Raw genomic sequence first — 21,466 nt, forward strand, 5'->3', positions numbered from 1 at the left:
TGCCATTTTGGTTCCTGTAAATAAAAAGACTCCTCAGAACAGTCAGGACACGCGTGGATCCTGGAGGCACCGCCCGAGACGAGACGGGGTGTCCCGAGGGCCCGCAGGAGCCGAGGGGGTGACACGGGAAGTCGCTGTCGGCCGCTTGCGAGCTGCGGCCTGGCCTGCGATGGGCTCAAGCTGGCGACGTGGCTCTTTCCGCCGCCTCTGGGCCCCAGGCTCCCTGCCGCCGCAGCTGGTCCTGCTCCGCGCTTTCTAAGCGGCCGGGCGTGCTTCCCGCGGGTTGGCTCAAGGACTGTGATGTGCTCGCTGGTGCTGTAATCCTCACGTACAGGTGAGAACAGGAGATTTAAAGAGATGCAGGGATGTGCCCGGGTTCACGCGGCTCAGACACGAAAGGCCCGGCTTTGAGCCCAGACCACTGGGCGACGGCACCCGGTGTGGCCTCGTGGCCTTTGTCCCCCGAACACCCCCCTCCTGAGGGCCACGGGCTTGGCTAGGTCCCTTCCCACCTTTTAACTGAGGCTTATAAATGCCCATTTGTTTTGTGTAAAAGATGCCGGTTTTCAAGAGGCGAGGAATGACACACCAGGTAATATAAACATAACTTCCATTAGGCTTTTAAAATATTGTGATAAAATTGCCCATTTTACCCCCCGTAAGCGTAGTTTGCAGTATTAAGCACCTTCACACGGTTGTGTAACCTTCCCCAACACCCCCTGTTGCAAAACCCATGTTCTTTCCAAGCGTCTCGGCCGCTCGGATGGCCCGGGGAAAGGTCCAGGTCAACGCTGCTGTGCAGGGGACGCTCCTGCCCCGGGAAGAGGGACGGCCGGCTTTCTGACCCAGCGTGAAGGGGGGAGGGGACAGGAAGATGCCAGCGCCCGTGTCCCTGTGTCCCACCCCCTTCCAGAAACAAATCTGGGTGGCGAGGGGACCAAGGACCCATGACCTGCTCAGAAGAGGCAGCTGTGCCTGCGGGGCCCTTCCCCTTACGCTCTGATCCCTACGTCGTGATAGGAGCGGACAGGACTTTGTGACCGGAGGCGGTGGCTGTGATGGTGACACGTGCAGCTATGGTCCCTCCCAGACCAGGTGACAGATGTCAGCACACACAGATGGAGGCCGGGGCCAGCCCAGGCCAGCCAGGCCACGTCAGAGGTCAGCAAGGACCGGGGGACGGCCCGCAAGTCCAGGTCCGCCAGGCGCACCCAGGCACCCTCTGGGTGGGCCCGGGTGGGCACAGAGACAGGATATCTTTAAAAAGAAAACCCACCCTGCTTAAACCAGCATAGACCCAGATGACACTGATTTTATTTCCGGGGGGCACCTGTTAATTCAGTCCATCCCCCCCCCCCCCCCGGGTGCAGACGGGAAATGACCTTGGGGGTTTTTCTTCTGTGCAGCCGCCTTGGATCCTGAGCAGGCCCATGAGGACGGCTTATCCCTGCCCATGAATTAATGTGAATTATGAACGTACACAGTGGCCCCTCCCTCGCTACCCACCGCCCGGCATAAAATACAGTCGCCCAAGAGAGAACTATTCCAGGTTTTATTAGAGAATATATCTAAAATACAGCATCTATTTAGGATATAGTATCTGGGTGGACGTTTACTCTGTGTCACAACTGTAGTTGTACCGATCTGCACAGGAGGCGCCCGGCTCGCACCCCTGTGGTTCCAGAGCCGCTGAACTACAGGATTCACACTGGAGGCCCCTGGCTTCGGAGGTACGCGGAGGCTCACGTTTCCCTGCCGGACGGCATCTCGGGGTCGGGACGCTGGCCTCCCTGGTTTTCGCCCCGCAGCTCAGGGAACGGATCCGAGCTCAGTGCGCTTTCCCGTTTATTGGCGGCGGCATCTCAGTGCGAGCACCGCGAGCAAGTCAGGCTCCTCTTCCCACCCCTTTAGTTATATTCCCCACAGAAAGGCCACCACCCAAGCGAAGCGCCCGCCACGGCGAGGCTAAGAGCGACAGCTGCCCCGGCTCTTCCCACGTTCGCAGGACTCTCCTCGGGCGAGAGGTGAAGGGTCTGGGTCTGGGGGCTCCGCGCAGCCAGGGTCCGAGCTCGGCCGCAGGGAGACCACAGACTCGCGGTCCCCGGGGACGCTGGACCCGGGACCCGCTCATTTGAAGGAAGCCCTGACCTTCCGGTCGTGCAGGGGCTGTGCCGGGCGCCAGTTGTCCACCATGGGCTCCTCGGCTTCCCCCTCCCCGTGGAAGCTAAGCTGTCGGAACGTCATCATCTAAAAGACACCGTAAAAGATGAAAGGATTAGGAAGAAAAGGTTCCCGGCAGTACTGACGTCGGGGCCCTGTCACATCTCAAAATACACCCCAATATTCCTTGTGTGCATGTTTAACTGGATCCCCAACAGAGACAGAATCGCGTACAGATCACACACGTGTGCTTTTAAGAACGAATCCATTTCTATAAAATATGCATGAAATTGCGACTTGGGAGGACATTTCCAGTTAACTTTCCGTTTCCCTTTTGATTTTATAATCAAAAGCCTACAAGATGCCTCTGAGATGTAAAACAATAACAATTCTAAATGCAAATTGAAGTCTCCTCTTCTGCCCCGGGGAAGATAAGCTCCAGCCGGCCCACAATTAGGTGAATGGTCCGGCGTCCGCAAGCCCGGCGGCCGAGAGACCGGCAGCGTCTCTGCTTCAATACACAGACACGGGGAGGAACGTGCCTGAGCTGGGAGCTAAGTCCTGGTCTTTTTCATTTGTCCCCCTGGCCCCGCGATGGACACAGGCAGCCTCACCCGTCGCCCGCTTCTCGGGGGTTGTTGGGCAAAGCGGTTCCTCCCCTTCCCTACACGAGACTTGATCTAAATGAAGGTCGTCAGCGGCCACCAGTCAACAGCCTTTCACCTGAGCTCTTTGGTTCAGTAACATTCCCACGGTCACCCCCACAAAGTCAACTTCACTCACAGTCGGCCACAGTGACCTGCACCCGCCCCGCTGTGACTGCGAGGCCTTGATGACCTGCCCGGCGCAGACCACGCGCACCCTCTGGGAGGCCAGGCATTCGTCTTGCCCGCTCCGGCTACCTAGACGAGTTTTAATAGGCGCCTTTTCTCCAAGGCCCGACTCTCGCCTTGGTCAGAACTCAGGGACATCTGGACACGAACAAAAAGGCAGGACGCTGGATATGAGCGAGAGGGGGGCTGAGGGGTCTCCTCACCCCATGTAACCTCGGGCACGAGATCTCATTGCTCGGAGCCTCCGTGTTCTCAGTGTTCACAAAAAAATCACTTATTAGGTGACAGACGCCTTCGCTCACCTGATCCTCTGTTTTGTCCAATCTTATAGCCTAAGGTTATGGTCACTAGCAAGCGGTGTTTACTGCACGTTTCTCTCTCAGCTCCGTGCACACTCATTCCCCCGCCCGAGCACCGGGAGCACCACCAGGCCCGCCTGACCCCACAGCTGCCCCCTGGGCCGCCTGCCCCCCGAGGAAAACCCACCTGCTCACTGCTCACGCTGATGGGCTCCCTGAGCACGATCCAGGTCACGCACTCCAGGAGCGGCGGCGTGGTCAGGGAGCCGGGGTAGGTCCAGTAGTCCAAGCTGTTGGGAAGGAGCCCGTGGGGGTCAAAGTCGGTGAAGGCGGCGCTCTTACCCTGGCAGAAGGCAAACACTCGGGTCAGAAGCGTCAGGGGACTGGAGTAGGAGGCAGGCATAGATAATAGCCACTAAAGTATCCATATCTATCTATGTATCTATGTATCTATGTATCTATGTATCTATCTATCATCTATCTATGTATCTATGTATCTATCTATCATCTATCTATGTATCTATGTGTCTATGTATCTATGTATCTATCATCGTTGTTGCTAATCTTCACCCGAGGATATTTTTTCCACAGATTTTTAGAGAGAGCGGAAGGGGGGGGGCGGAGAGAGAAACATGGGTGTGAGGGAGACACATCAATTCATTGCCGCCCACAAGTGCCCCAACCAGGGCCGGAGATCAAACCCGCAACCCAGGTACATGCCCTTAACTGGCACTCGAACCCTCAACCCTTCGGTGCGTAGGCCGACGCGCTAACCACTGCACCACGCCGGCCAGGGCTCAGCCTCCCTTCAGTACCGAGCCTCTGACTCTTGCACATGAGCAGCAAGAGCACTAAACACGAGCCTAAAATCAGACCAGCACAAGGATCGGCGTTCGGATGAACACGAGCGGGTTCACTATGTAACCAGCACGTTACCCTGGTTCGTTGCTCTGTCAAACGCCACTTGTCAAACCAGAACCGTTCCCTTGGAACAAAGGAGTTTTCCACAACCAGTGGGGCCGGGGACCCGGAAACCTGAGGAGGGGGCAGGAAACGGGGCCATACCTTTGTCTTGATGGCGCCCAGCGCGTCGACCACCTTCTGCAGGCCGGGTTTGTCATCGCCGATCTGCAGAAAGACACAAGGGGCACGACCGCGTTCCGGGTGGTGCCCGCCCGTTTGGATTTGGGTGGCTCTGTTACAGAACTTCTCCAACTAGTGACTAAACCCTGCGCCTGCTCCCTGGCCCCGATGTCGCCAGGACGTCCCCTGAGGCTGACGACCGCCCTCGGCTTCCGCCCTTAGGGGTCCCCTGAAACGACCCTCGACCTCTCGACCTTTGTCAACAGTGCCCTCCAGCCGCAGAAGAGAGAACGCTGGCCAAGCGCTCGCCCGAATCTTCCGGTGGGACTTTACCTCTGGTCCTCCCTCGCCTTTTTTTTTTTTAAATATGTTTTTATTGACTTCAGAGAGAGCGAGGGAGAGGGAGAGAGAGACAGAAACATCAACGATGAGAGTCGTTGATCGGCTGCCTGCTGCACGCCCCCCCCTCGGGATCGAGCCCAAAACCCGGGCCTGTGCCCCACCGGGAATCGAACCCTGACCTGGTTCGCAGGTCGCCGCTCAGCCAAGAGCCACACGGCCGGGCCTCCCTCGCTTTCAACATCCCCCGCCTTTGGCCTGCCTTCTGCCCGCCTGCCTCCCCGTTGCCCCTCATGTTCCTCTGGCCGTTTAATCGGCGTCTTTCCGGGGCCCTAACTGCCTCCTCTGCTCCCTCTTCCTGCCTCCGTCGGATGGTCTCATGTGCCCGTAGCTTCCACCTTAACGCAGCTCAGGGCCCGTGACTCAGCAGCCCGAGGCTTCTCCGCTGGATCTACAACCGTCCGGAGGGCAGCCCGGCCGCTCGGCCACTGTTGCCTGAAACTCCCCAACACGGGGCACCGTCCTTCACCCTGCAGAGCCTGCTCTCCGTTTAGCATTAAGAGGGGGGTTCCAAGCGCGTCGCCCCCGGATGCGCCCCTGTGCTGTGCGGATCGTTTCGTGCTAAAGGCAACTTTAGCCACAGGCTCAAGAGAAACTTCTGACCCCCCCACCCCCACTTTAAGTACCTAGAAGAATTTGAATTCTACCCAGAAGAGGCCTTTCCCCGAGAGAGTATCTGAGAAAACTTCCTCTGACACAGCTACCGGGCAGGACAAACTTCTGGCTACCGAAGGGCTGCTCTGGGCCTGGACGACCTCCTGCAGCCCCCAGGGCCTCGCGCCCCATCCCCAGCCCAGGTGTCTTATCGGCCCATGTTCCCTTCCCGCCTCAGAGCCTCTCCTGCACGGCATCTCCTACTCTCATGTTTTTGGGGTTCCCACACATACGTATGTATTCAATTTGGTTACTTTCTCTGTCTTGTGTCTATCTGATTATCAGACCAGCCAGAAGGACCCTTGGGGGGGGAATAGAGGAAATTCTGTTCCTCCCCCACCGTCGTCCAGCATGAAACGGCCCCGTCCAGCTTAAGGTGGGGTTAAAAAGAAAACAAGTCGCCGTGGGCAGTTTAGCGCCCATTTCCCCTCCCACAGGTGTGCGTCCCCACAGTCACCTAATCGACGCCTCCCGGGTCGTCTTTGGTCCCATCTCCACCCCCACTGGAGGGGAAAGAGCCTGAGAATATTCCAGAGCCAGAGGCATTTCCCAGGCTCTCTGCAGACTGTCCAGTTGGCTAGAAACGTCCTGTCTGGTTCATCTTTCCTGAAAACGGAGAAGAACGGGGCCGTCCACTGACCTCCAGAAAAACTCCCAGCACAGCCAGCCCGTCGGGTTGCTTCACGGCGTCCCCGAAACTCTTGTACTTGGTGTTCCAGTGAACCAGGTGCAGCTGCGGCGGAGACAGACTTCACACAGTGAGGACGGACAGAACCAGGACGGACGACCCAGACTCCGCGCCCCCCCCGACCTCCCCCGGCTCTGCACAGCCAGAGGGTTCCAGAACAGGGGCACGTTTAAACATCAACCTTTCCCTCACGTTAAGCCTGATGAACTTCTGGCCCACTAGCAAGCGACCTCATCAACAGGAGCTGCCTATTCTGCGGGAAGACGCACATTCCGCGTCTAGATTTCTATGAAAACAGGGCCCTCCCACCTGAACTCATTCACTCTGGGCCTAGGCTGTCCCTGAGGCCGTGGAGCATCCACGGGCGAGCCTGCAGGTCCTTTGTGAAAGAGGCGGTGCCCCCGGGTTGAGTCCAATTTACAAAGTTAAGCTTTCGAAATGAACGCTCAATATCACCGTGCGTTTTTCCCCAGGAAGGACTGGAGCATACGTTACCTCTGCGGCGTATTTCTTTTTATCCACAGTGTGCTCAGAGCCATGCCCGTCGTCCGAACCCCAGTGAAAGTGGAACTGGACCAGGCGGTAGGTGCCCTCCAGGGGCCCTCCCTTCAGCACTGAAATGTAAAAATATACACACGCATGTGTATGTACACACGTGTGTACACATGACACTCATGCTGGGCTCATGAAACACGCACTGTACACATTGCATCTGAATCCTGTTTTATATGCAATGCGGCTTTTATGCCGTAGCAACGTTTTCACTCTGAAAATGAAGCCTGGGCTCAGGCCTGGTCCACAGTGCGGAACGCAGTCCTTGCAACTGTATCGTTTGAGCTCACTCTCCTTGCAACTGTATTGCTTGAGCTCACTCTCCTTGCAACTGTATCGCTTGAGCTCTGCTCATAACTGGAATGTAACGAACAAGATACACTGATGATGTAACGAACAAGATACACTGATGAACAAAACAGATCCAGAGACGTGGAAGCACGGACCAGGCTGAGGGACCTCAGAGGGAAGGGGTGGGGGCGGAAGAGATTAACCAGAGAACTTATAGGTGTAAATGCATAACCGATGGACACGGACAACAGGGTGGGGAAGGCCTGCGGGGGTCGATGGGGGGGAAAGAGGGGCATCTGTAATACTTCCCATAATAAAGATAAATGTTTAAAAAGTCTTTGCAACCGGTTCTTTTCCTCGTGTGTTGCCTAAAAGGCGGATGCTTTTCCATCTGTTTTCTAGGCACAGTGACACTTTTCTCCTGGGTTTGCTTTGGGGTCACAGGTCCAGGGCAGAGAGAGGAAACTTTAAGGAAGCTATTAATTCCTCCTGTGAGTCATGGAGGAAGTGAGTTCCCAGGGTCGCTGGCCGGAGCCGGCTGCCGCACCCTTGCGCAAACCTGGGAACCTCTCCCCACTGCCGCCCGAGGTCTGCCTCACGGCGGCCCAGACGCGCCTGCTGGAATTTCTGAAATATCAGCATTCTTGATCTCAACGCCGTAAGATCCAGTTTTCCTCACACAGGCTTTCCAAATCTTTTGGTAGCTGGGACCATCCAAACTCAAAGGCTACTGACTAGCTTTGTCCCCTTAAAATTTTTTATTTAACCTCTCTGACGTCACCTTCCTCATGTGTAAAATGGGTGCATCCAATTGTTGATTACTAAGTACTGATCACCTTCTGTGTGCGGGGCGAGGTGCTCTATTACCTCCGAGAATTTCAAATTCTAACGTAGCAGCTGTCTCGTGATCCCACTATTCTGGTATTAAGAGAACTTTGTTACAGTAAAATCAGTCCTAGGAATCACGTTGTCAGACCACAATCCATCTGTAGATAATTAGCTAGTGTCTCAAGAGAAGATTAAATAGTAAGAAGAGGCGGTGGCTTCCCCACCCCCTCCAAAACCTTTTTATCTGACTTACAAGTACAAGGTGTCCCCCCAAAATGTATACACACTTTAACAGCTGATAGCTCAGTTTTGAAAATGAAATGTCTTTTAATAAACACTGCTTTTATAATTATTCAAAGCGTGTGTATACATTTTTTGGGACACCCTGTATTAATGGGATGTAACCAGTATGCCTTAAAGCTTTTAAAATTAGTTTAGTTCTACTACTTCAATTTTATTTTTTCCAAAAGTGGGGGTAAAAACATCTGTTCCCATAAGGGTATTTTATTAGCTTTGGTTTATAATTCATAAAACAATGAGCCCAAACTTACTCTGGATGTACAACTAAGTTTGCTGGCCTCTCTTTACCTAAATGGGCTTATGAGGTAGCAACACACACTCATCTACTCAAAGGAAAGATAAGGCTGCCGGAGGCGCTTGGGCCAAGGGCCCCCTGCGGCTCCTGATAGGGCCTCTGGCTGCAGCTCTGCCTTCCATGGGCAGGAGGAAAGAGAATGGAAATATTATGAACAGTGTTAAATGACAGATCTGCTAAGAAACACGAATTTGCATGTATTCTGATAAAATCATATCTCTTGAAACTGAATAACAATTAATTGCAAAAGTTTTTTTTTAACCTCATAATCCTATAAGGGAAGAATTTAGCTTTACCACCCCAAATAGGCTTTTTCAAAAATGAGAGAATTCCTAGTTTTCATAAGAACATACCCTTAAGGCAAAATACTTGTTTATGAAATAAACTGATGTTGAAATCAATTCCTTTACAACTTTTTAAAGCTACAAACTAACTGGCTGGCTGATCATAAAAAGCATCTGTAGCATCACTAATTCTTCCACGTGGCAAAATAAGTTAAATAAAATGTGAGATGACTGGTCTTTCTAAATGTGTCTTCCTTCCCTGCAAAGAATTGTATCAGAATCTTAAAATTTAAAGATAATAAATCTTACTGCCGTTTCTTATTCACTCCCTTGTAGATCTTAAGACTCCATTTTCATTTACTTATTTCAAATAATATTTAGAATTAGGCAAGAGTATATATGAGCTTTTATTAAACAAGACTTACTAAAACTAAAAAAAAAAAAAAAAAAAAAAAAAGGGAAATGCTCTGGGTTCAATGATTAAACACATTCTGGGCTAATCTGTTATTACCAGAGAGACCTGTTTTGGCTCCTATTAAAATAAAACTATGTTGCTATGGACATTGGAAGCCTGTTGCCATTAGAAGAGATTATTATATTCTTAAAGTTAATTGCTATCAAAAGCAGCATTTCTGGTCTTTTTCAACTAGTATTTCTAAAAAATTCTTAGCATGAAGTCTAGTCATTGAAGTCCCTCAGAAGCGCTGTTAGAATAACAAGTTGCCATAAATTATAATAAAGGCAGCATTTGTTTTTTTATTTGAGAAACAGAAAAGACGACGCCTGGCTGACAGACAGGAAGCGGAGGCCGTGCTCCGAGTCCACTTATTTTGATTGACACAGGTCACTGTCGAAACTACCCCTTTAAAGTGAAACCTGTTTCTCTGATGCAAAAATAGGTTTTAAAAATAGAATTGCTGACTACATTTTTTTTTTTTTCCTGTAAAAGGCGGCCATGCTAGTGGGGCTCGGACAAGGCCACGATTTATTGCATAAGAAAAACATGCTCCACGAGGGATGGACAAACAGACAAGGGTTTTCCCTTAAACTTAAACCCAAATCTCAGCACCAGGAGCTGCAGCTGGTTTTACTTTCCATGACCTGCCATCAGTTGTACCAACTAAATACATGAAACACAAAATCAGCACCAATTATCTTCTAGACTAATCTGTCTTCCTATACAGATGATGTGGAAAAATCATGTCAAGTATAGGTTATTTGTGAAAATTAAGACATTCATGACAGTCACACGGAGATAAATCAGGCCAAGTGAAAATTTAACTTTTTAATTTTTTTCTTCCAAATCACTTTATTTTGACTGAATATAAAATGCATCCGAGTAACAGAGGCCTCAGTGGGTGTCAATAATCTCAGATCCAAAATACAAATAAGCTAACCTAACCATCTTTGGCTTAAAATTAAAATTTAAGGGGTTTCTACGAATGAAGTAGAGAAATAAATTCACTAAAAACAGTATTTCCGGTCACGCTTCCCGTGAATACCTGGAAAACTGCTAAGCCCCGCATCCCCTGCTGCTTTCTCGGCTTCGCCGCCGGCCGCCGGCCCGCCCACCGAAGTCAAGAAACCAAGGTCAGCGCAGACCAACCCGAGAAAAGACGCCCACGCTCCATTCCCTTTAACGGAGTGAAATGTTAACCTGTCACCCTGACTACAGTAAATTCAATGTAAATGCAAGAGAACAGAAGTTTTTAGTCAGGTAGATGGCAATTATACAGGAAGGAAAAAAAAGAAACTCTTAAGAAACACGTACAAATAAGGTACATGGCAGACACTGGACAGGAGCTAAGGTGGGGGAGGGATAGAAATACACGTTTACAACACACACTCGAGACGTGAAAAGGTATGTTGCCTGAAGGCAGACTGTGGCCACCTAAAGCGATGTACTGTAGCCCTGGCCGGATGTTCAGTGGTTAGAGCACCAGCCCTCGGACCGAGTCCCGGGCAAGGGCACCTACCTGGGTTGCAGGTTCGATCCCAGGCCCCGGTCGGGGCACATGCGGGAGGCAACCAATCAATGGTCTCTCACATCGATGTCTCTCTCTCTCCTCTGTCTCTCCCACGTCCACTCTCTCTGAAAATTCAATGGAAAAAATATCCTCAGCTGAGGAGTAATAAAAAAGGGGGAAAAAAGATATGTGCTGTAAACTCGAAAGTAGCTACACACACACAGTCACACACACGCACACACACGCACACACAGTCACACATGCACACAGTCACACACACACACAGTCATACACACACAGTCTCACGCACACACAGTCACACACACGCACACACAGTCTCATACATGCACACACAGTCACACACACACACGCACACACAGTCACACATGCACACAGAGTCTCACACACACAGAGTCACATACACACAGAAACTCTAGTCATGAACCTAATTCAATGGCGTGGTTCTGTTTTGCAGGCCCGGGGGTAAGGTCCTGCCCACAGCGCCCAGTGTGCACGACCAGCCCCTTTCGTGTGGTTCTGTTTCCTTTCCGCCCGCGGCCGTCCACGGAAGGAAAGTCTAAAACCTCCCACAGCAAGTTCCTGAGAAGCAGGCAGGGCCCAGTTCACCCCAGACCGCGGCTGCTCGCCCGAGCCCAGAAGGACTCGGCGCCTTCCCGCTTCTTTCTTGAGTTAATATCAACAGATAAAAATGTTCCAGTTTCTAAAAACAAACCAACACAACTGCTGAGCGTGTCCTATGGGTTCGCCCAATATTCCAGGCGTGGATATTTCAGTGAGAGTTGCTCTAACTTTGCAATAAGGCTGGAGGGTTTTAAGCTCATTAATAGAAGTTAATAAATGAGCAGGAATTAGGAATTGTGGCTGTTGTTCTTTCCTCTCAGATAAAACTAGTAATAAAGGATCTCAAGCAGGGAGAGTTATTTTTTAATGATGAAAAAACAGCCCTAACAGGATTAACGATTTTTCATTAATTTAAGGTGGTTTGTTTTTAAAGGAATTTAGAAGATGAATGAGGGCTTTAACCCAAGCTTCTTGTTATAGCCTATTGAATAAAAAGAATTCCCTGGAGCTAAAACACAGCAGTAAATTCTGCCGGCTCAGCTCCTGGTTCCCAAGTATTTAGCTTTGAGTATAACATTTAGGATATTTTTGAAAATATGAATCTATGAGACGTTTTAGAAGATTGAAATCTCACTGGGGGGGGGGAAGGAAATGAACTTAAGGATTTAAAAGTACAAAATAAGTGGCAAAGAATATTAAAAAAAAATGTTAACACCGTAACAATAACTCCTGACAAAAAGAAATGTTAAACTGTTGACTTAAAAAAAATACGAGTGACCGAAAGAATACATTATTTTGAGACTTAAATGTACAGAAAAGCGTATCAGTGTTCTGAAATGTTAACTATGATTATTTTTCGCATATTTTTATTCCATTTCTATGTCTAAGTGATCTCCCTTTAGTCTCACTGCCACAAACGGGGAAGGAGACGCCCAGCAGGTTCCTTACATCTGGTGTCTGTTTTTTCATGTTTATTTAAGAGGATCTCTGCCATTTCCTCTAACCTGAGAGTCTAGGATCTTTAAAAAAAAAAAAGTCTAAAGAATGTTTCTCTGCCTGGTACGATCGCTTGGGTTTTGTTTTTGTAAGTCTGTGGGTGTGTTTTCCCTTAACATCAATATTTAATACATTCTGCATCCTAGAAAAAAAAAGCTTCTTTGTTTAACTGAAACAACCGAAGATGTTGCAGTGTTTGGACAGAGTTACAAAGGACTCTTTCACGTGTGAGGGGAGCAGGTCCTTCCACGTCCGCGTGTCCTGTTTCAGCCGCCTGCCTGCCTGTGCCGAGCAGGTGCTGTTCTCCCCGAAGTCCCGGGTCCTACCTACCCCCCCCCCCCCCCGCCCACCTGCCCCGGGAGGCTTCCCTGCTGCCCCAGGCCAGCTCCCGGCCTCCTCACGTTCCCACAGCCCTGAAAGACGTCCTTGTTGCAAGTGACTCCCACGGCTTCGTCCTACGGGAGGCACGCCTGGCGAGGGCGCTGGATGCAGGACAGGGACCGGCCCCCCGCCTGCCCTCGGGGCGCCTGGCTGACCTTGCATTTCACTGTGTTAGCGAGAATTTTTAAAGTAAGAACCAAGTGAAGCGCACACGCGTCTTTGGAGATGTGGTTTGAGCCCCAACCTAGACGAAACCACTTGGTTTTCACGTTTCGCAGTCTAAGCACGGTGCCCTTTAATAATGCATGTCCCTCCCAGGAGAGAGGAGAACCAGGCCGGCTCTCAGGTCCCGCTCGGGCAGAACCCACCAGGACGCGACAGGTGCCGGTAGGACGTATGGCCACATAACAGCGTCAGGGATGAAGCCAGCGCATGCTAAAGTTAATATAATGCATGGGATGCTCAGAAACATAGAAAAATAAAACGTTACACCACCACCCAGGGAGGGGAGGTCACCTTAGAGCTCAGTAAAAACCTTCTTTCCTGCCTGGTGGACGCTACCCTGACTCCAGTTTCACAGGTAAGAGAGAAAACGAAAACCCCGAGGTCAGGTTACTGCCATTCCGGGGCCGCTGGGCCAGTCCGTGGTAGAGCTGTGTCTGACCCCGGTCTAGGCCCACAGCCGCCAGACTAAGTGCCGAAATCCACTTTCCCCCAAAATACGTATTACTAAATGTTTATCTCGGCTCCATTTGTTTTCTCATTGCTCCAAAAAAGACTTTAAGCATTGGGTTGGCCTCTAACTTTGCACTGGATTCTTTGTAGCATCCAGGGAGGTCTGTAACTGGTACACCCGCTGAGAACAATGACTCACTGGCAACACTGAATGCACATTGTGTCTCTTTAAAAAAAAAAAAGCAAAAAAAAAAAAGCTGACACCTACAGACTAAAGTAGCTGACTTCTTTTGGTTTTTAAATAACTAAACATAAAGTTTTATAGCATCCTTTCTATATGTACAATACCACCCAGACCTTTGGCCTTGTCCTGTTATAATCTAAACGGACCGTGTTCTTCATATGAAGGAAAGGAATTATTTCCTTTACATTTAACTTAGCCGTGCGTTGTTTCTTTGGGGTTGGAGGTGTGCTTGGGAAGGAGAAACAGAGGAAACCCCGAAGGAGAGACTCCAGTGGGCACCTCCGCTGATTCTAATACTCAACATCCAGTAAATCACGCGCTATGCCGGAGTGCATGTGCGTGCGTGTGTGCCTGGGTGTGCACGTGTGCGTGTGTGCCTGGGTGTGCACGTGTGCGTGTGTGCCTGGGTGTGCACGTGTGCATGTGCGTGTGTGTGTGTCCTGGGTGAGGTGATCCAGGACACAGGCTGAAAACACTTCTCATATCCTCTCTGTATTGTCCATATAATTGTCTTCCAAAATCACTATTTTAGAAAGCCAAGTGTCAAAAACTTTTCAAAGGGAGAAGGGACAGGAAAGAAGATTTTTTTCAAAACCGTGCAAGTGCCTCGGGGTAGGTCCTGAACAGGAGCAGCCAGCCTGATGCCAACGGCCGTGAGGACACTGACAGGCTCTGCTAGTATTTCACGTCGCTGCTGCAGTTTCGACGGCACCACCAAATGGTCTTCCTCACTTGGTCCCAGCGGCCCCCCCTCCCCCAGCGGCCCCCCCCCCCCCCCCGTGTCCAGCAGCCTCCAATGATCTGCAGGGGACGACGCTCAGGACAATAGGGCGCTGGCTCTAACGTGCATCAGAGGGCAGAGAAAGCGGCTACCGCGTCCGAATGGCTCACTCTGCTTCTAAACAAGGAAAAACGCCACGTCCACGGGTGTCCTGTGAACAGCGGCCTGCCCACGACTGATGGTAACTGGTTTTGGCAGGAGCAGGCCAAGTACGTCCACCAGCTCTAAACCATTGTGGTCTGTGGGGTGAATTTCTGGGCACATACCAAGGTACAAAGCCACCTTTATCACACCAGCTCGATGCCCAGGAAATACTAGGAAACACGGTTTCCAAGAATTTTGGTGTGTTTTGAGGTTTTCTAAATCCTCAGCCAAGGGCACGTTTCCATTAATTTTTAGAGAGAGAGGAAGGGAGAGAGAAACACTGATGTGAGAGGGACGCGCAGAACTTAAAGTTCTAATTTTGCAAAACTCATCACTGCTGGTCCTTCCTACCGGGGGCCTTGCTTTTTGTGACTGTTCAGAGCCATACCCCAGTTTCTCGGTGCCCTGCAAGGAAACCAGGACTGGTCCAGGGAGAAACAGCCCTAGGTCACTTCAAGGTCATCGGCCTGCCCCTCCGGGCCTGGCACCTGCCCCAGGGTGGCTCTTCAGGGCTGAGAAGGGGTCCCCCCCACTCGGCTGGGAGAACAGCTTTTGGGTAGAAGGAGCTGGTCATGCTTCAGACACTGACCTGCTTTGTCCTGGGAGTCGTCGAACTCCACGTTGAAAGCGTGGCCGTTGTTGAGGATCCTCCTGGACGTCGCCTGCTCGTAGGAGATGCTCAGGGGCTTCAGCGCGGGGTCGTAAGCCGCTGCTTTGGTGTCAATGTCCACGGGGGACTGGCGGTTGCCCTTGGCGATGGGAAAGTCCTTGTGCCAGTGCTCAGGTCCTAGGATGAGAAAGGACGTGTGAGCCCCCAGTGTGGGGATGGGCGCCCCCACATCCCCAGGGAAGGGCAGTTTTGCTCGGTTCCCATTTTGGTGGCACCACTGAGCAGAATAACGGGGGAGGGGGCACTCCTGCCTGAGTTTCCCCATTTCTATTATGGGCTAATAATGGCATCTACCCGCAGAGACTTGCGAGGCTTGGCACCCGCACGTGGTGAGCGCCACACAGCTACTCCGCGTTTCCATGTGGTCTTGCTGACGGGCAGCCTGGCAGTGGGCAGACACTGGGCAGGCTGGAGGCAGGGATCTGGGACCTGCGAGCTCACTCAGACATCCTGGCAGGTGGGGGCTGAACCCCGGGGTCCTGATGCTGGAGGGAGGGCAGTCGCTGCTCAGGCCAGGCCCCCCCCCCCCCCATGGCCCGGGTCCCCACAGCCCAGGAAGCCCCAACCCCCAAAGACACATCCTGCTGTTTGGACTGCAGGCTCTGGGAACCCAGATCTGGGCAGTAAAGCCGGGCGCCTGGTCGCCTCCTGACATGAGGGTCCAGAGATGAAGGGTGAACTCAGGTCAGGCAAAGGGCTCTAACCGGCCTGAGAAATGCCCCGGGACAGGTGGTGCCCGAGCCTTAGCTACAGGTGGCGCTGAGGATGGGGTGCGGGGGCGCCAGGGCTCCTAATTTCTCTGTCACCGACACCTAACAATTCCCTTTACCACCTTTTCTCGGCTCTCCCAGGTCCAGGTAGGAGGGTCTGCTTTCAGCTGGGGGACCCCGAGGAGCCGCCCTCCCGTCTGGAGCTAAGGCTGCGCCCCACTCGGGCCCTGTGCGCGCCGGGCGTGGGGGTTCCGGGCGGGGGACAGGGCCGGGGAGCTGGGCCCCCCGCGCATGGGGGCTGGGCTGGGACGGGGGCACCCCGCGCGCGGGGCGGCGCTGGGGCGATGGGCACCGGGCCGGGGCACCTGGGCTCCCGCGGCCAGGGCAGGTGAGGGCCGGCGGCCCGGGCACTCACCGTTGCTCGGGCCGTATCCCCAGTGGTGGGACATGGTGGCGGCGGGTCGGGCTGGGCAGGAGTTGGCGCGGGTCCAGCGGCGCGGCTCGGGGCGGGCACGGTGTGTCCGCGGTCTCGCCGTCACGGGCTTTTATAGGCTCCCGCCAACTTGGTGCTGGGGGCGGCCGCGGAGGGGGCCCGGCGGACCTGGCGGCGGGGAGGTGAGGGCGGAGGTGTCCCCGCGCGCAGGGCGGGCCGGGCGGGGACCGTGCCCTCTCCGCTGCGCCCGCCGTGCCCGCAGCGCCTCTCCCGCGGCCGCGCCCGGGTCCCTGGGCGGCACCGGCTCCGCGCTCCGGGGCGCGCGGGGCTGCGGGGCGGCTGCGTGCAGCCTCCCCTCGGGGCGCGGAGTCCGCCGCGGGGCCCCCGCGCCTTCCCTCCCCTGCCCATTGTGACCGCATCCCTGGCCGCGAGCCCGGGCTCCGCCCGCGCCGGGGTCTCAGCCCGAGGGCCACCCGGAGTCCCGCCCCGGCCGGCGAGCTCGTTCCGGAGCTGTGACCTTGGGGCAAACCGCGGATGCGGTCGGGGAGGCGGGATGCGGAGAGCCCCGCGCCCCCCGCTGGCCGGCTGCGGAACGGAGCCCGGGAAGGCGCGGGGGTGACGGACCAGCCGGCGTCAGGGCTGCGGAGGGGGCCCCCCAACGCTCTGCGCGGTGTCAGGGTCTCCTCCCAAACCCCCGGACCGCTGACGCCGCTGGAGACAGCGCGCGAGCCGATGAGACCCCCTGCCCTTAGGAAACCGCTTCTTAGACTTTTAACAATGTAGTTCCTAAAGGTATCTTTGTGTTTTCACGTTAACTAGTAACACTTTCCCGTAAGCAATTAAATCCACCGAGGTTTCAAGAGTAGTCGAGGAATTGAAACATTGTTACCCTGTTTCAAGTTCAACCAGAACAGGAATGAAAAGATCAGCGGGGTCAATGACACTAATAAAATGCAAGTTGTGCATTTTCAATATTCTATGCTCCATGAAGCTGCCACATGGCACCAAGAAATACACCATTTAATAAGAATGGGTCACCTGGTCTTACAGCATTGGTCCTCAACTGGGGGCGGGGGGCAGTTTTGCCCCACAGAGGGTGTCGACAATGTCTGGAGACACTTTGGTTGCGACGACTGGGTGTGTGTGTGTGTTCCTGGCGTCCAGAGATGCTGCTACACACCCTACAATGCACAGGGCAGCCCCTCAAACGGAAAGTATTCAACCCCAAATCCTGACACCAAGATCAGAACCCGGCTTGCAGGAAGCACCTATAAGACGCTCTGTGCAAGGTCTGAGAAAGCCGGCGGGGGAGGCCCACACGTGAGCCCTGGGACGAGCTTTGCCCAGAACGGTCCCTCTCTCGTCTGGTGTGGGCGGGATTGGGTAGGGAGGAATGAAGCCGGACCTCTGCATTTCTTTCTAAACCCTGGTTCGCTCTCTAACACTGAGGGTTACTGTCCATGCACTTTGCTCGAGCAACGCCTCCCATGTGGCTTCCCACCCGAGTCGTGGCCCTTCCTTGGGTTAGGAGTAGCTCCTCACGTGGTCAGACTTCCCTTATAAAGCACCACCTGACACGGGGAATTTTTACTTCCTTTTAGAAACAAGGTCAGCTGATCTTGTTTTTTCCATGCAGGGGAAGTGTGGGCATTACAAGTGAGTGCTTCCTTCCACTCACAGGCTCAAGTCAGGGTTCGCCGGCGTCACACACTAGAGGCAAAGCAGCCATGCTCTCCCCAAATGACCCTCTTCTGAGTCCACTGTCGGCGAACCCCCGCGTGGTGGGTCAGTGAACGAGACAGTGGCCCCGAGAGTGAGGAACCATAAAGCAGAACCAAGTCCAGGGAAGCCTGTAGCCTGGTCCCGTTAGCGGAAGGCTCCCACCTTGGGGTGAAGGTGGTGGCCACTCCCCGGCAGGGAGGAGGTGGGGTGGGCACACTTCTATTTTTAGTTTTTTTTACCCTCTACACATGTCCACTTGCTTATATTTTATGATATAGGGTGTCCCGAAAAATATATACACACAATTTGAATAATTATAAAGGCAGTGTTTATTAAAATACATTGTATTTTCAAAATTGAGCTCTCAGCTGTTAAAGTATGTCTGCATATATGCTTGTATAACGCTGTGGGTCTGTCATTTCCTTCTAAACCCTGGTTCGCGCTCTGACACTGAGCCTAGCGGCCAGCACCACCGCGGTCTGGATGCTTTGCTGCCCGCGGGGCGCGGGAGACCCCAGCCATGTCTCGCTGGTCACCTGTGCCCTTGGCTCTGCTATCTGTTCCTGGCTCCCGTGGCACTGGTATCACCGTTTGCCACGTACTTCATGCCCAGCGTGCCGGGCACCGTGGCATGCCTGATAAGCCCTCCCTCAGTTATTCCTGCCTTGCCTCCCACGACTTCTCTGGGGCAGTGTTTAGAGGTCACCTTTTGCCATTCTTTCCTTCTCATTGATATTTCTGGGTAGTTCCTTGACTTCGTTTTATTTCTTTCATACTCTAGACGTAAATGCTTTAGAAAAACAAGAAATCCTTTCAAAAAGAGTGTTTTTCATTTGTGTATACCTCTAAAATTATATATCAAACACGGAATGCTTTGCCCAGCCGAGAGCTCTACCCTTTTAGCGAGTGGCAGGCGTACTTCTTGACACCTGTGGTCATTTCGTAAGTCCCCCAGGACTCACTGCCCCCTTGGGGCTCACTCGATGTTTCACACCAATTACGCTGCTCAGGGCAGAGGCTCAGCAAGCATCTCACCTTGTGACAACGGGCCCTGTGTTAGAGAAAACAAGTTAAAAGGAAGGAGTTAGACCTTCTCTACTGAAATATTATTAAAATACTTGTTTAAATTAAAGAAAATTATAATAGGTGGGCAGTTTACATCATCAAGTTATGAGCTGAGCCACAAAGTACCATTCCCACCACCACCACCACCAAAATAGACCCGAGTTTGACGTCTGTTGAGTTCACTGACTAAAGGGATTTTTCCTAAGGAAGTCTCAGCTGATAAGCAAACTCCAGGTAGCAACCGCAAGTGCACGAGTGTGTATGTGCCATGTAGTCTGTCTGTCTGTGGACGGCAGGAATTCACCTGAACAGACCCCTGGGTGGTTGGGGGGGTGGGGCGGAACGTGTCCGTGGAAAACGTTTACTGAGTTTTCAGAATCGCCCTCCTCCCCTCACCTGTGGCCATGACGAGACTGAATTAGGAAGACTTGTCCTTACGACCCGTGAGCAGGTACCGTGGGCATCGTCACATGAGACCGAGCGCACGGAGAGGGAAAGTCACGCACGAGAAGACGGAGGCAAACACGCAGAAGTCCAAGCCCTGGTATCAGTCTGCCAGCTACCACCACCGGCTCGTTGCCAACCAGCCTCTCCAGTCTGCACTTAGACGCCCAGGTGCTAAAGGAGATTAGTTTCTGCGGAAAGGACGTCCGTTATAGCTCCTAAAACGTGTGTCTTCTGTACGAAGGGAAACGCGTTTTTTAAATTTGAATTTGCCTATGATAAGGTTTGGATCTATGTAAACTTGCTTCTGTTCTGCCATCTGCAGGCTCTTTACAGAGAAGCCTGGGCGGCATCAGTAGGGGCTCCTGCCCGCTAGGATCTCTTGGGTGGGGACAGAGCTCACACCAGCGCAGTCAAACAGGGTCATTCAGTATTTCAGGGTCTCATTGCCCCATCCATCTAACCTCCCCTCACCTCCCATCCTCCCATCCTCCCATCCTCCCTCCCTTCCTCCCTCCCTCCCTCCCTCCCTTCCTTCCTTCCTTCCTTCCTTCCTTCCTTCCTTCCTTCCTTCCTTCCATCTGCGTATTCCTCTCTCCACTCAACAAGTACTTTTTGAGCACTGACTAGGTTCCAGATGCTGTGTTAGGTACTGAGGCCTCGGTAATATAACAAGACAGGTAGAGTCCTTACCTTCCTAAAGCCTCCCTGCCACACACACACACACCCCTTGCATCACAGATGGGATTTACAAGTATTCTTGTTACTCCTAAAAGTGGTTTTCAGCACAAGAACCAGACCCCGCCTCTGCCCTGACCAGCAGCCTCTGCGTGGCCGCCTGTCTACCTGCACCTGTCCTGCTTTGTTCTCGCGTCGCCCGAGGACGGGCCCTGCTCTCCGCCTGCTCCTCTGGGCTCGCAGTCTCCCTCCCTCGCCGAGCCCTCTCCCTGGGTCCCCACCCGCCCGGATGCCCTCGAGCCTGCCTCAGGTCTCCGTTTGGCCCATCACACCCGGGAGCAGAAGTGTGAATTCTACGAGCCAGGCTGTGTGATACTTTCAAACATTTCTAATCCACGTTCACGGGAGTCACGTGTCCTTGGGGGGGGAGAAGTCCCTTGAACGCGTGTGTTAGGAACCATTCGAATTTTAAATGAGTGGAGTGAGTATGACAAATTTACGGACACGTCGAAACAAAGAAATGGACATTTTAATGGCCAAACTATTTCCCTTGAACTCCCAGGCCGCTCCTCTACCTGGGGGTGATTCAAATACGCGGGCCAATCTGACTGTTGACCGCGCAGAGTGAGTCTCACTGGCTAAAATGAGCTCTCGAATCGCTGGGTTTCGAGCCGCGGCAGGGCACCGGGTCCCCTGTGACCACACTGTCAGACGCTCTCACCGCGCTGATTACCTGCGATTATCACCTGGTCAGGCTGTCAGGTGGCTGCCACTGGGCACCTTCTAATGGGCCGCAGTTCGTTAGCAGCGGAGCCACCATCCCCTTAGTCCTGATTTCATGCTTCGCCTCTTTTATTTCCTTTGGTGCGATGGGATCAAGTCACCCCCAAATGTATAAACGCGTCTCCAGGCTGATGCGGGCAACTCACCCAGGACTCTGACTCTCGACGTGCCCGGGCAAGCCCCCAATTAATCTCACGGCAGGAGACCTTCTGTCCTCAGATGGAGATGGCTGTCGACTGCATGCAGTGCCCTAAACTCTGTCCAGCCATCCCGCTTCTCACCCTCGGGCTACTTTCTGGTGTTTTGTCCACTGTGTCCTCAGGTGAGGTGCCGAGCTCTGGAGCAGGACAGCCCCCCAGGAAAATCCTCCAGTCTCCCCCTGGTCACCCCTCGGTCACCCCTCTAGCATTGTGCTGCTCTGTGGTGTGGCCACAGCATGTGGGACAGGAGTCACTGCTTGTCTTCAAATCCCATTTCCCCCAGTGCCCAGCACAGAGGGAGCTCGTTACGGGAGCTTGTTACAGT

The 21,466-nt window shown here is 53.0% G+C and overlaps 1 protein-coding gene across 1 annotated transcript; it reads right to left on the reverse strand.

The window, feature by feature from the left end:
* Nucleotides 1-1,570: 1,570 nt before the first annotated feature.
* Nucleotides 1,571-16,296, reverse strand: CA2 (carbonic anhydrase 2). Its single transcript, XM_087825248.1, has 7 exons — nucleotides 16,232-16,296; nucleotides 15,026-15,223; nucleotides 6,612-6,730; nucleotides 6,069-6,161; nucleotides 4,358-4,420; nucleotides 3,480-3,635; nucleotides 1,571-2,247 (listed from the first exon to the last, which is right to left on the reverse strand). The coding sequence occupies exons 1-7, from the start codon at nucleotides 16,263-16,265 to the stop codon at nucleotides 2,128-2,130; spliced, it is 783 nt and encodes a 260-aa protein (XP_087681374.1). The 5' UTR covers nucleotides 16,266-16,296; the 3' UTR covers nucleotides 1,571-2,127.
* Between the last annotated feature and the right edge of the window lie 5,170 nt (nucleotides 16,297-21,466).

The sequence above is a fragment of the Miniopterus natalensis genome, chromosome 16 (assembly GCF_054644295.1).
Source record: "Miniopterus natalensis isolate mMinNat1 chromosome 16, mMinNat1.hap1, whole genome shotgun sequence".
Taxonomy (NCBI): Eukaryota; Metazoa; Chordata; class Mammalia; order Chiroptera; family Miniopteridae; genus Miniopterus; species Miniopterus natalensis.

Bases quoted from the DNA above. Each gene is read 5' to 3' on its own strand.
- CA2 (XM_087825248.1), bottom strand. From the start codon at position 16,265: ATGTCCCACCACTGGGGATACGGCCCGAGCAACG. The intron at 6,162-6,611 runs GTAACGTATGCT...TCTCCGCCGCAG, and splicing joins AAAAGAAATACGCCGCAGAG to CTGCACCTGGTTCACTGGAA. The intron at 4,421-6,068 runs GTCAGTGGACGG...GTCTTTCTGCAG, and splicing joins TGCTGGGAGTTTTTCTGGAG to ATCGGCGATGACAAACCCGG.